The sequence below is a fragment of the Scyliorhinus torazame genome, chromosome 14, assembly GCF_047496885.1.
Source record: "Scyliorhinus torazame isolate Kashiwa2021f chromosome 14, sScyTor2.1, whole genome shotgun sequence".
Classification (NCBI taxonomy): domain Eukaryota; kingdom Metazoa; phylum Chordata; class Chondrichthyes; order Carcharhiniformes; family Scyliorhinidae; genus Scyliorhinus; species Scyliorhinus torazame.
Window position 1 is genome coordinate 166,751,523 of NC_092720.1, and position 12,907 is coordinate 166,764,429.

Consider the following 12,907-nt stretch of genomic DNA (forward strand, 5'->3'; position numbering starts at 1 on the left):
GCTGTGTGGCCTGCATCCTTACCTGGGAAGCTCGTATTCCGTGAGTCCTACGGTGGGATCAACAATGGCTTCCCCGTGGTCCTCATCGGTGTTATAACACTATCAATCTCAGTTTTGAAATTTTCAATTGACCCCCAGCCTCAACAGATTTTGTGGGGAGAGAGTTCCAGATTTCCAGTCCCCTTTCTGTGAAGAAGTGTTTGCTGACATCACCCCTGAACTGCCGAGCTCTAATTTTAATGCTGTGTCCCCTTGTTCTGGACTCTCCCACTAAAAGAATAGTTTCTCTCGAACTACTCTATTAACTCATTTATAGAATCATAGAATCCCTACAGTACAGAAGGAGGTCATACGGCCCATCGAGTCTGCACCGGCCCTTAGATAGAGTAGTTATTTTCAAATCCAGGGTCGCGACTCACAGGTGGGTCACGGGCGGGAGAGAGCATGTCACGTGCCCTGTACACTGACGTCATGTGTTCTGGGCGCAAGAGATTGGTCCATTTTGCAGCTGCAGCACTGCTGGTGTGAGCTCCAGGGCCTCTGGTGAATAACCCATGAAGAAGAAGCTGAAAACAGGAACAAAGCAGCATAAAAAAGATATGGGTTATTAATTGTGCCACTGTAAACCCGATTCAAAGATCATGTGTGTTCAATGCAGGGAAGCACTGGCAAATGAAAGTTCAAAACCCTCAAACCTTCAAAGACATTTGAAGACTAAACATGGCGAGGACAAACCTCTTTATTTTTTTCAACAGATGAAGTGAGATCTTAAATCAGCAGCTGAAGTCATTATCAGAAATGTAACATTAAATAACAACGCAAGCGAGATCGTGAGGACCAAGCAGGTTCACCTCTCGCATTAAAGGTAAGTGAAAACGGTGGGTGGCAAAGTTTGGGCGGCGCGGGTCCCGAAGGTCGGCCGACGTAGGTCGCCAAGCTTGGCCAGCGTGGGTCCAAAGGTTGGTAAAAACACTGCGATACAGCACCCTACCTAGGCCCAATCCCCCGCCCCTTTCCCACTTACCCCACCTAACCTTTGGACACTATTAGCATGATCAGTTCACCTAACCTGCACATGTTTACACTGCAGAAGCACTGGAGGAAACGCACGCAGGCACGGGGAGAATGTGAAAGCTCCATGCACATCACCCAGTGTCGAAATTGAACCCGGATTCTTGGACAGCAATGCTAACCACAGTGCCACCGTGCTGCCCACTTTAATCATCTTAAACACCTCAATTAAATTACCCCTTCATTTTCTACATTCAAGGGAACACAAACTCAGTCTGTACAACCTGTCCACATAATTTAACCCTTTTCACCCTGGAACATTCTGTTGAATCTACGCTGCACTCCCTCCAAGGCCAATGTATCCTTTCTGAGGTGTGGTACCCAGAACTGAACACAGTTCTCCAGATAGGGTCTAAACAGAGCTCTGTACAGCTGGAACACAACTTCCACAAGGACACAGTGGTTTTGGGGAGGAGAAGTTGGGGGTCATCTCTCTTCAGGATGGTCCTGGAATAATGAACAGTTTTAACAGAGGAGAGCAGGATCACAAGTGCTTGATGTGATCCACTTAGATTCATTTTGAGCTACCCAATTTGTCAACATGGCATGTTCCTATTCACTGAAACATTCAGGAGCCTACTGGAAGAGTCCTGTTGTGCACACAATATGTTGGTCAATGTCACTGTGGCTGGTATACTTTCTCCATCAACGGGTTTATAATTTGCAGTTCCAGCAATGTGATAATCTGTTTTTGTGACGGAGCTATTATGACCAGGAGGTCAGGGATAACCCCCCTGCTCTTATAAAATGTAGTATCATGGGATCTTTTACATTCACCTGAGAGGGCAGATGGGGAGGGGTTGGTCCTTGGTTTAACTGATCTGAAAGATGGTACCTCTGACAGTGCAGCGCGCTCCCTCAGTACTGCACTGGAGTGTCAGCCTCAGTGCTCAAGTCTCTGGAGTGAGAATTGAACTCAGAAATAAGAGTGCTAACTAATATTTCTATTGTATTAGATTCAGTTTCTAAGGGGTTAAGTCCCAAGGCTGTGTACAGAATGCTTTTCTCCCTGTAAACTGGCAACCTGAAAGTTTGATTTGATTTAAAGTGGTAACTAGTTGGAGCTGCAGGTGTCAGTATTGTCTTTGTGTCTGGGTTCCTGAAGCTGTGAAAGGTGGTGAAGAGCATGAACCTCACAGCAGTGAAGGAGAGAGAGAGCAGAATATTGTCTAATAAAGAAAGTGAACAGTCATGGGAATAACTTCAGTTATTGATACAGATTAGGGGAAATATATTCAAGAAAACAAGAAGCAATTGTCAAAAATGAAACACCAGAGGTGAACACAGTGATCAGGATTGAACTGAAATCCAAATAAAAGACATTGGTTCATGTGGATTGAAAATAAAGGATGTCGCAGATTTGAAAAAAGAAACTTAGGAAGTGATAAAAATGGAATATCGAAAGAAATGGTGAAGTGTTAAAAAAATTATTCATTTACGGGATGTTGGGGTCGCTGGCTATGCCAGCATTTATTACACGTCCTTTCTTGCCCTTCAGAATGTGGTGGTGAGTTGCCTTCTTTTAACCACTGCAGTCCATGTGGTGTAGGAATACATAGTGTGCTATTTGGAAGGGAGTGCCAGGATTTTAACCCAGCAACAGTGAAGGAATGGCGATAAATTTCCAACTCAAGGTGCTGAGTGTCTTGGAAGGGAACCTCCACGTGGCAGTGTTCCTATGTATCTGCTGCTCTTGCCCTTCTAGATGGTAGTGGTCGTGGTTTTGGAAGGTGCTGTCGAAGGAACTTTGCTGAGTTACTGCAGAGCATCTTGTAGATGGTACACAAGACTGCCATTGTTCGTTGGTGGTGGAGTGTTTGAATGTTTGAGGAAGTTTAGCAATTAAGCGGTGTGATGAATGGTTACTGCACCTTTAATGTAATGATCCCTTTAAGACCGGGTTTGGAACCCTGAGGGACTCTGCCTCCGGCTCCACCCCCCAGGGAGCCATAGATAAGGTAATGTCCAGTGGGCAGTGTGCAGTGAGCACACTTCTCGGTAGCTGACTGGTTCTCTGCTAATTAAAGCCTTTGTATTACCAATCCTCTTTCTCGAGTTGTAATTGAGGGTATCTCAAGCGGGCTGCTTTGTCATGGATGGTGTCGAGCTTCCAGAGTGTTGTCGGAGCTACACTCAAGTGTTCCATTACACCCCTGACTTGTGCCTTGTAGATGGTGGACAATCTTTGGTGGGATCAGGAGGTGAGGTACGCACCACTGGAGCCCGAGCCTTTGACCTGCTCTGGTAACCACAGTATTTTCGTAAATGTATTTTCTTCCAAATATATTCAAAAATACAAAAACACAAATCCATGACATTGTCAACACCCCCTCAGTTCACAGTTTGTACAATTTTTCCCCCTTGTCACTCCTCTCCCCACCCCCCCCCCCGGCAACAAACAATTGCTCAAACATTGTCATGAACAGTCCTCACCGTGTCTCAAAGCCCTCCGCTGATCCCCTCAACTTGATCTTTTCCAGCTGAAGGAAGTCATACAAATCCCCCAGCCAGGCCGCTACCCCTGAGGATGTTACCGACCACCAATATCCTTCGCTGGGCAATTAGAGAGGCAAAGGCCATGACATCGGCCCTTCTCCCCTCCATCAGCTGCACCATTTCCGAAACCCCAAAGATTGCCACCATTGGGTCCAGCCTGACCTCTAGCCCCACAATCTTCGATAGTGTCCCGAATACCAGCTCCCAGTATCTCTCCAACTTCTCACAGCCCCACCATATGTGCGCATGATTCGCTGCCCCTCGCCCACACTTCTCCCACTTGTCTGCCACCCCCTGGAAGAGCCCGGGTCATTTGCACCATGTGCGCCACCTTGAGTTGAATTAAACTCATCCTCGCGCACAAATTTCTCCCAACTCAGCTCCTCCTCCCATTTATTCTTGATCCTCACCACATGCGCTTCCTCCTTGTCACCCCAGTCAACCATATATGTCGCCAACCCTGCCCTCCCCCTCCACATCCAGGAGCAGCAACCGCTCCAGCATGGTATTCTCCAGCAGCTTGGAAACCTTCTCCATTCCTTCTGCGTGAAATCCCTCACTTGTAAATACCTGAATTCACCTCCCTTCGGCAGCTCCACCCTCTCCTGCAGCTCTTCCAGAACTGCAAACTTCTCTTCCAAGTACAAATCCCTTGCCCTCACCAGCCCTATCTCCCTCCACTTACTATACATGCCATCTTCCTCCCCCGGCTTTACCTATGGTTTGCACACAACAGTGTCAGCACCGACATCTTCTCCATCCTAAAGTGTCTCAACTGGTTCCACACCTTAATCATGGACTGCACAACCGGGCTCACCGTGTACCTCCCAGTGCCAGCATAAGCTACACCATCACCATGGCCCTCAGGCTGGACCCGCTACAGGACTCCTCTTCCATCCTAACCCACTCTAACTCCCCTCTCTCCAACCACCATCTCACCTTCTCCATATTTGCCTCCCAGTAGTAATGCAGCAGGTTTGGTCATGCCAACCCACCTTGCTGCCTCTGCCTCTGTAACAGGGCCCTCTTTATCCTTGGTACCTTCCCCGCCCACATAAACTCCAAGATCATGCTTCCAATTTCTGGAAAAAAGCCTTAGGGATAAAGATCGAGAGGATCAGGAGTACAAGTAGGAGCCTCGGCAGCACATTCATCTTAACCACCTGGACACTCCCCCGCCAGTGTGAGGTGCAGTGTATCCCACCTCCTAAAATCCCCCCTAATCTCCTCCACCAACGTTGTCAGATTCTACTTGTGCATCGTCGACCACTCCCCCATCACTTGGACCCCCAAATACCCGAACCTGTCCATGGCTGCCCTAAATGGCAATGCCCCCAGATTGGCTCCCCACCCACCGCATTCACCGGAAACATTTCCGACTTTCAATGTTTCAAAAAGGCCCCAAACCTCTCCTGTATGTCCATAATTCTCCCCATACTCTTCAGGGGGTCCGACATGAATAGCAACAAGTTGTCTGCGTACATCAACACCCAGTGTTACCTACTCCCCATCACAAACCCCTGCCACTCCACTGATCCCGCACGGAGGGCCATCACCAAGGGCTCTATCGCCAACATGAAAAACAGGAAACACCGCTGATCCGTTCCCCTGTGCAACCCAAAACCCCATGAGCTCATCTCATTTATCCGCACACTCACCACTGGAGCCACATACAACAGACACACCCAAGCCACAAACTTCAGGCCAAACCCAAACCTTCCCAGGACCTCAAGATACCTCCACTTCACCCGGTCAAAAGCCATCTCCGCATTCATGGAGACCACGACCTCCAGTACTCTGATGGGATCATAATCACAGCCTCCTGATGTTACTGCCCTTTACGAAGCCCGTTAGGTCCTCTTCGACCATCCCTGGAACACTTCGCTCCATCCTCTCCACCACTAGCTTGGCCAAAACTTTCACATGCGTGTTTAGCAGTGAAATGGGCCGAGATGATCCACATTCCAAAAGGTCCTTCCCCTTCTTCGGGATTAGCATAATCGATGCTTGTCTCAATGTCACTGGTAGCTCTCCCTTCTCCAGCGCCTCGTTAACAATCCCCAGCAAATGTGCTGCCAACTCCATCGCAAACTCCTTATAGAACTCCGCCGGATAGCCGTCTGACCCTGGGAAGATCCCCAGCTTCATCCCCCTTATGCTATCCATCACCTCCCTCAGCCCTAACTGCTCCTCCAATGCCTGCCTCCTCTCTTAATCCAGTTTTGGGAACTCCAGCTCATCCTAAAATTGCCCCATATCTCCTTCCTTACCACCTGGTTCAGCCCTGTACAGCTTCTCACAATACTCCCTAAATGCTTCATTCATCCTCCCTGGCTCCGAGTCTACCTCCCCCTTCCGCACCCTCAAAAGTTCCCTAGACACGGCCTGCCCCCGTAGCTGGTGGACCAACATGCGACTCGCCTTCTTTGCATATTCATTTTGCAACCCCCTCACCCTCCGTAGCTGCCCCATTGCCTTTCCCATCATCACCCCGTCAAACTACCAACCAACTGCTCCTCGGTGGGAGCTTTTGAATATTTACTATCCACCTCGACTATCTTGTCCAACAACCGTCCATACAACTCCCTCCTCCTGTCCCTGTGCGCCTTGAACAAAATAACCTTCCCCCAAACCACCGCCTTCAACACCTCCCAAAACGTGGCCGTCGACAACTCCACATTCTGATTCAGCTCCAAATCGTCTCTGATCACCGACTGCACCTTCTTACAAAACCCCTTATCACCAAAAGTCCTGATCTAGCCTCCATCTCGGCCTCTGCTCCTGCCTCGAACTAAGTCCGATCTCCAACCAGTGCGGCGCTTGATCTGAGATACCCACGTACTCCACCCCCACCAACACCGTTCGACTCACTACAGAAAAAAATCAATTCTGGAGAAGATCTTGTACACATGCGAGATGAGGGAGTACTCCCTCCGCCCCCCCGCCCCCACCCCGGATCTAACCCGCCATGGGTCCACCATTCCCATGCATTCCGTAAACCCTCCCAACTCCTTCGCCATCCTCAACCTTCCCATTGACTTGGGGCTCGACCTGACCAATCTGGGTTCCAGTTGAAATCGCCTCCCACAATCAACAGATGCCTGTCTAGGTCCGGAATCATTCCCAGCAACCCCTTCACAAACCCCACGTCATCCCAATTTGGCGCATATACATTCACTAGCACCACCAGCATCCCTTCCAACACCCCGCTCACAATCACATACTTCCCACCCGAGTCATACACTTCCTTGACCTCTACCATCAACTTCCTTTTCCTCAGCAAGGTTACCACCTCACGCGACTTTGAATCAAACTCCAAGTGGAATACCTGTCCCACCCATCCCTTCCTCAAACTGACCTGATCCTTCACCAGGAGGTGCACCTCCTGTGGAAAGACCACCGCCACCTTCAAACGCCACAGGTGCACGAAGGCCTGAGACCTCTCCACCGGGCCATCCAGTCCCCGTACATTCCATGTTACGAATCTTACGAGAGGCTTACGCCTCCACTCCACTTTACTGTCCGGCATCATCCCCATCTGATTCTACCTCCTTTAATTTCACCCTGAACCCAGCCCATCCAAGATGGCCCCCTTCTCCACACATAACCACGCTCAGTCTCCACTCTGCCACATCACCCCTTTAGCAAACAACAACAAAATCACACAACCCCAAAATTCCCCACTCTCCAGACCCCCAAAATACCTGCATCTGCTTGCCTCTGCAGTTCCAGCTCCTCCGTCTTCCATTGACATTCAGTTCTCCTCCAATTTATGGTCTCTTATGAAGTCATTGGCCTCTTCTGGCATTTCAAAACAATACTCCCGACCGTCAAAAGTTACCCATAGTTTTGCCAGGTACAGTACCCCAAACTGAATCTGCCTTCAGTACAGCGCCGCTTTGGCCTTGTTAAATCTGGCACACCTCTTCGCCAGTTCTGCAACGATACCTTGGTAAATTTGGACCCGGTTCCCCTCCCTTTTGCAGTTCCGCTTCTCCCTGGCCAACCGCAGGATCTTTTCCTTCTCCACAAACTTGTGAAGCCTCACAATCACTGTCCGCGGTGGCTTCCCTGATCTTGGCTTTTGCCTTAGGGACCTAGGCACCCTATCCACCTCTGGGGCCTTGTCCAGCACCTCCTCCACCACCAGACCCGCCAGCATCCTTGAACCGTATCTCGTCGCACTTGTACCTTTCACACCCTCTGGCAGGCCGACAATAAGCAAATTTTGCCTTCTGGAACAGTTCTGCTCCTCTACCTTTGCCCTCAGTGACTTGCAAAGGTCTGCCAGAATCCCCACTTCTGCCTCCAACGCCGCTGTGATCGGACATCACCTTCTTCATCTCTTGTATCTACGACCCTGTACCTCAAGACATTTCTCCACTTGCTCCATCGATCCTTTCAGGATTGCTACTGCTCCCTCAATGGCCTTCAACCGATCCTCGTGCATCTCCTTTCTTTGCTCGTGGAAATCTTCTTTAATAACGGCTGCGGGCTCTTCCAGTTGTGATTGCGGCCTGAGTGCAGGTTGGCAGGCTCTGTACGCTCCTGGCTCACCGCTGTTCGTTCACTTTCAGAGTCTCAAGCGAAGAAGTCAACGGATAAGTCGGTCAGGAAGTTACCATGGCATTTAAAGATCCTGGCAAAGCACCTGTCGAACAGGAGGTCGCAATTCACCGAATTAGAATTACCTTGACCAGCCGGAACGTAAAATCACTTGAGAAGGTTTGTGCTGATCTAATTCGTGGTGCCAAAGAGAAGAATCTGAAGGTCAAGGGACCTGTTCGCATGCCCACCAAGACTCTGCGTATCACAACAAGAAAGACTCCTTGTGGTGAAGGTTCCAAAACCTGGGATCGCTTCCAAATAAGGATCCACAAGCGTCTGATTGATTTACACAGTCCATCTGAAATTGTGAAACAGATCACCTCCATAAGTATCGAGCCTGGTGTGGAAGTGGAAGTTACAATTGCTGATGCCTAAATGTCTATGGAAATAAGTACAATAAAATAAATTTAAAATCCAAAAAAAATAAATAAATAAAATAAAAATAACGGCTGCGGTTAAACTGCTCCATCTGGGGCTTTCCAACTTGCAACGACCCTTTCCTCTCTGCCATCTTCACAATTGATACTGCGCCACAGGTCTAATCCAGTTCCTTGGCCAGGTCCTTAACCTTTTTTTGCCGGGTCTAGTAACCAGCAGACATCCAACTCACGGGGGAATTTCTCCACACCTCCAACTACACTTTCCTGCCGAAACTCCCCACTTTTGTGTAAAAAGAGCTCAAACCAACGGCTTCGAACCGGAGCTTCCTGTGTGCGACCACTCACTCCGTGGCCACCACTGGAAGTCTATTAGCCACATTATTAGTCGTTTCTGATCAATAGTAACCCCCAAGATGTTGGTTGTGGGGGTTTCAAAGATGCTATTGCCATTGAATGTCAAGGGTTGAAGGTTAGATCCTCTCTTGTAGGAGATGGTCATTTTCTGGCATTTGTGTGGTGCGAACGTAACTTGCCGCTTGTCAACCCAAGCCTGGATATTGTACAGGTCTTGCTGCATTTGGACATGGACTGCTTCATTACCTGAGGAGTCGCGAATGTTGAACATTGTGCAGTCATCTGACCTTATGATGGACGGGAGGTCATCGATGGAGCAGCTGAAGATGGTTGGGCCTAGGACATTACCCTGAGGAACTCCTGCAGGTGATGTCCTGGAGCGGAGATGATTGACCTCCAACCACCACAACCATCTTCTTTTGTGCCAGATATGACTCCAATCAGCGGAGACTTTCCTCCTGATTCCCATCGACTCCAGTTTTGCTAGGGCTCCTTGATGCCATACTCGGTCAAATGCTGCCTTGATGTCAACGGAAATCACTCTCACCTCATCACTGGCATTCCCCTCTTTTGTCCATGTTTGAACTAGGGCTGTAATGAGATCAGGGACTGAATAACCCTGGTGGAACCCTAACCGAGCATCCGGGAGCAGATTATTGCTGAGTAAATGCCGCTTGATAGCACTGTTAGTAACTCCTTCCATCACTTTGCTGATGATTGTGAGTAGGGCGGTAATTGGCTGGGTTGGGTTTGTCCTGGTTCTTGTGTATTGGACACACTTGGGCAATTTTCCACATTGCCGGGTTGATGCCAGTGTTGTAACTGTATTGAAGCAGATTGGCTAGAGGTGCTGCAAGTTCTGGAGCACTAGTCTTCAGAGCTATTGCCCGAATATTGTCAGGCCCATAGCCTTAGCAGTATCCAGTGCCTTCAGCCGTTTCTTGATATCACGTGGAGTGAATTGTATTGGCTGAAGACTGACATCTGTGTTGCTGGGGACCTTCGGAGGAGACAGAGATGAATCATCCACACAGCACTTCTGGCTGAAGATTGTTGTGAATGCCTCAGTCTTGTCTTTTACACAGATGTGCTGGGCTCCTCCGTCATTGAGGATGGGAATATTTGTGGAGGCTCCTCTTCCAGTGAGTTGTTTAATCGGCCACCACCATTCACAGCTGGATGTGGCAGGACTTCAGAGTTTAGATCTGATGCATTTTGTGGAATCGCTTAGCTCTGTCTATTACTTACTGCTTATGCTGTTTGGCACAAAAGTAGTCCTGTTTTGTAGCTTCACCAGATTGACATCTCATTTTTCGGTATGCCTGGTGTTGCTCTTGGCATGCTCTCTTGAACTATTCATTGTACACTTCTGCTGCTAACTCATGGATGCCCAGTTTTGAGGTGCTAGCTTTGTTCGAAGTCTATCCCATTTAGCACAGTGGTAGTGCCACACAACACTCAATGTGAAGACAGGACTTTTTCTCCATAATGACTGTGCGTTGGTCACTTCTACTAATACGGTCATGGACAGATGCATCTGCAGGCAGGTTGGTGGGGATGAGGGCAAGTCTGTTTTTCTCTCTTATTGGTTCCTCACCACCTGCTGCAGTCCCAGTCTAACAGCAAAATCCTTTAGGACCCGGCCTGCTCGGTCTGTGGTGGTACTACTGAGCCACTCTTGGTAGTAGACATTGAATTTACCCACCCAGACTATATTCTGAGCCCTTGCCACCCTCCGTGCTTCCACCAAGTGATGTTCAACATGGAGGAGTACTGATTCAGCAGCACGTGGTAATCAGCAGGAAGTTTCCTTGCCTACTTTTAACCTGAAGCCATGAGACATCATGGGGTCCAGAGTCAATGTTGAGGACTCCCATGGAAACTCCCTCCTGACTGTATACCATGTGCCACCATCTCTCCTGTGTCTGTTCTGCCAGTGAGACAGGACAAACCCAGGAATGGCGATAATGGTGTTTGGGACAATGTCTGTAAGGTATGATTCCGTGTGTATCACTATATCAGGCTGTTGCTTGACTAGTCTGTGAGACAGCTCTCCCACATTTGGCACAAACCCTCAGATGTTAGTAGATCTGGAGTCTCACGTCGGCTAGACCAGTTAGGTTTGGCAGATTGCCTTCCCTAAAGGACATTAGTGAACCAGATGAGTTTTTAAAAATAAATGTAGAGTACCCAATTTATTTTCTTCCTATTAAGGGGCAATTTAGGACTTCCGGGTTGCGGCGATGCGGAGGTAAGCCGCGCGATTCGGCTGCTCCCGCGAAAACGGACTTTTGGACCCGCTAACGGAGCCCCAACGGCATTGTTAAAAAAAAACCCGTGGGGAAGGAAGGAGAAAGTCCCCTACAGACCTGCATGGATTGGACCCGCAGCGAAACGGCGAAAAAAGCGGCCCTGGAGCAGCGGGAAAAGAAGAAAAAGGAAAAAACAAAATGGCGGCGCCCACGGACAGAGAGGAGATGAAAGAGTTCATCAAGTGCTGCTTCGAGGAGCTGCGTAAGGAGATGGTGGCGCCTATACTGGCAATGGTTGAAAAACTTGGAGCAACCCAGAAAGCCCAAGAGGTGAAGATCCAGGAAAAAGTGGTGAGAACGACGACGAGCTCGTGGGCCTGGCGGAGAGAGTGGAGCGGCACGAGGCGCTGCACAAGACGTGGGCGGGAAGACTCGAAGACCTGGAGAACAGATCAAGGAGAAACAACTTGAGGATCCTGGGTCTCCCAGAAGGAGTGGAGGGGGCCGATGCCGCGGCATATGCGGGCACAATGATCGAGACGCTGATGCGGAGGCCCCCCCGGGATTGCTGGAGCTGGATGGGGCGCACCGAGTGCTAGCGAGGAAGCCCAAGGCAAAAGAGCCGCCAAGGGCGATGGTGGTGAGATTTCACCGGTTTACGGACAGAGAGAGGGTCCTGAAATGGGCCAAGAAGGAACGGAGCAGCAAGTGGGACAATGCGGAGATCAGAATATACCCGGACTGGAGCGCGGAGGTCGCTAAGCGGAGAGCGGGTTTCAACCGGGCCAAAGCGGTGCTCCATCGGAAAGGAGTGAAATTTGGAATGTTGCAGCCAGCGCGACTGTGGGTTACACATAATTGCCAACACCACTACTTCGAAACGCCCGAAGAGGCGTGGCCCTTTATACTAGCTGAAAAATTGGACTCTAATTGAGGGTTTGTGTGGGAGGGGGTGTTTGAGGGTTGAAGTATGATGGTTGTTGTACATTGGGGGTCAACCACGCGCAGGAAATGCTATATGGGCTGGATGAGAGGGACAAGGCCACAACAGGAGCTGCGCCATGGGGGGCGGGGCAGGCTTTGGAAGGCGCGGGGTTGTCTTTCCCGCGCGCGGCAAAAAAGGCGGGAAGGGGAACAAAGGAATGTACACTGATTGGAAGATTCCCACACGGGGGGGTTAAAGGGATGGCGGGGGAAGCCGGGGTCAACAGGTGTCAGCTGACTTACGGGAGGGATATGGGGGGAGCAAAAATGCTAGACGGGGATCTAGTGGGGGGGGGGGGGGGGGAAGGGTTGCTGCTGCACTGGCCGAAAGAGACCGGGACACAGAAGAGGTGGCTGGGACGGGGGTCCCCCGGCTGGGGGACTGGAGAGTGAGGGAGACGCGGACAAGGGACTGACCCAGAAAAGGAGATGGCTAGTCGGTGGGGGTGGGGGGTGTGTGTGTGAGAGTCCCTCCAATCCGGCTAATAACGTGGAACGTGAGGGGCCTGAATGGGCCGGTGAAGCGGGCTCGAGTGTTCGCACACTTGAAGGGACTGAAGGCAGACGTGGCAATGCTCCAAGAGACACACCTGAAGGTGGCGGACCAGGTCAGGTTAAGAAAGGGATGGGTAGGACAGGTATTTCACTCGGGATTGGACGCAAAAAATAGAGGGGTGGCAATTCTGGTGGGAAAGCATGTGTCATTTGAGGCCAAGACTGTCGTAGCGGATAAAGGAGGGAGATATGTGATGGTGAGTGGTA

The 12,907-nt window shown here is 50.0% G+C and overlaps 2 protein-coding genes and 1 long non-coding RNA gene across 3 annotated transcripts in view; 2 read left to right on the forward strand and 1 right to left on the reverse strand.

Moving 5' to 3' along the window:
• LOC140390184 (uncharacterized) overlaps window positions 1-12,907 on the reverse strand; it is a 211,190-nt gene that overhangs the window by 150,650 nt on the left and 47,633 nt on the right. The gene's annotated exons all lie outside the window — the stretch shown is intronic.
• LOC140390188 (uncharacterized) overlaps window positions 1-12,907 on the forward strand; it is a 123,525-nt gene that overhangs the window by 98,717 nt on the left and 11,901 nt on the right. Inside the window, exon 2 of the long non-coding RNA XR_011934580.1 lies at window positions 756-865. This is a non-coding gene — a long non-coding RNA (uncharacterized lncRNA). The remainder of the gene's footprint in view (window positions 1-755; window positions 866-12,907) is intronic.
• Window positions 8,047-8,588, forward strand: LOC140390186 (small ribosomal subunit protein uS10-like). Its single transcript, XM_072475136.1, has one exon. The coding sequence runs from the start codon at window positions 8,191-8,193 to the stop codon at window positions 8,548-8,550; it is 360 nt and encodes a 119-aa protein (XP_072331237.1). The 5' UTR covers window positions 8,047-8,190; the 3' UTR covers window positions 8,551-8,588.

Bases quoted from the DNA above. Each gene is read 5' to 3' on its own strand.
- LOC140390186 (XM_072475136.1), top strand. From the start codon at position 8,191: ATGGCATTTAAAGATCCTGGCAAAGCACCTGTCGAACAGGAGGTCGCA.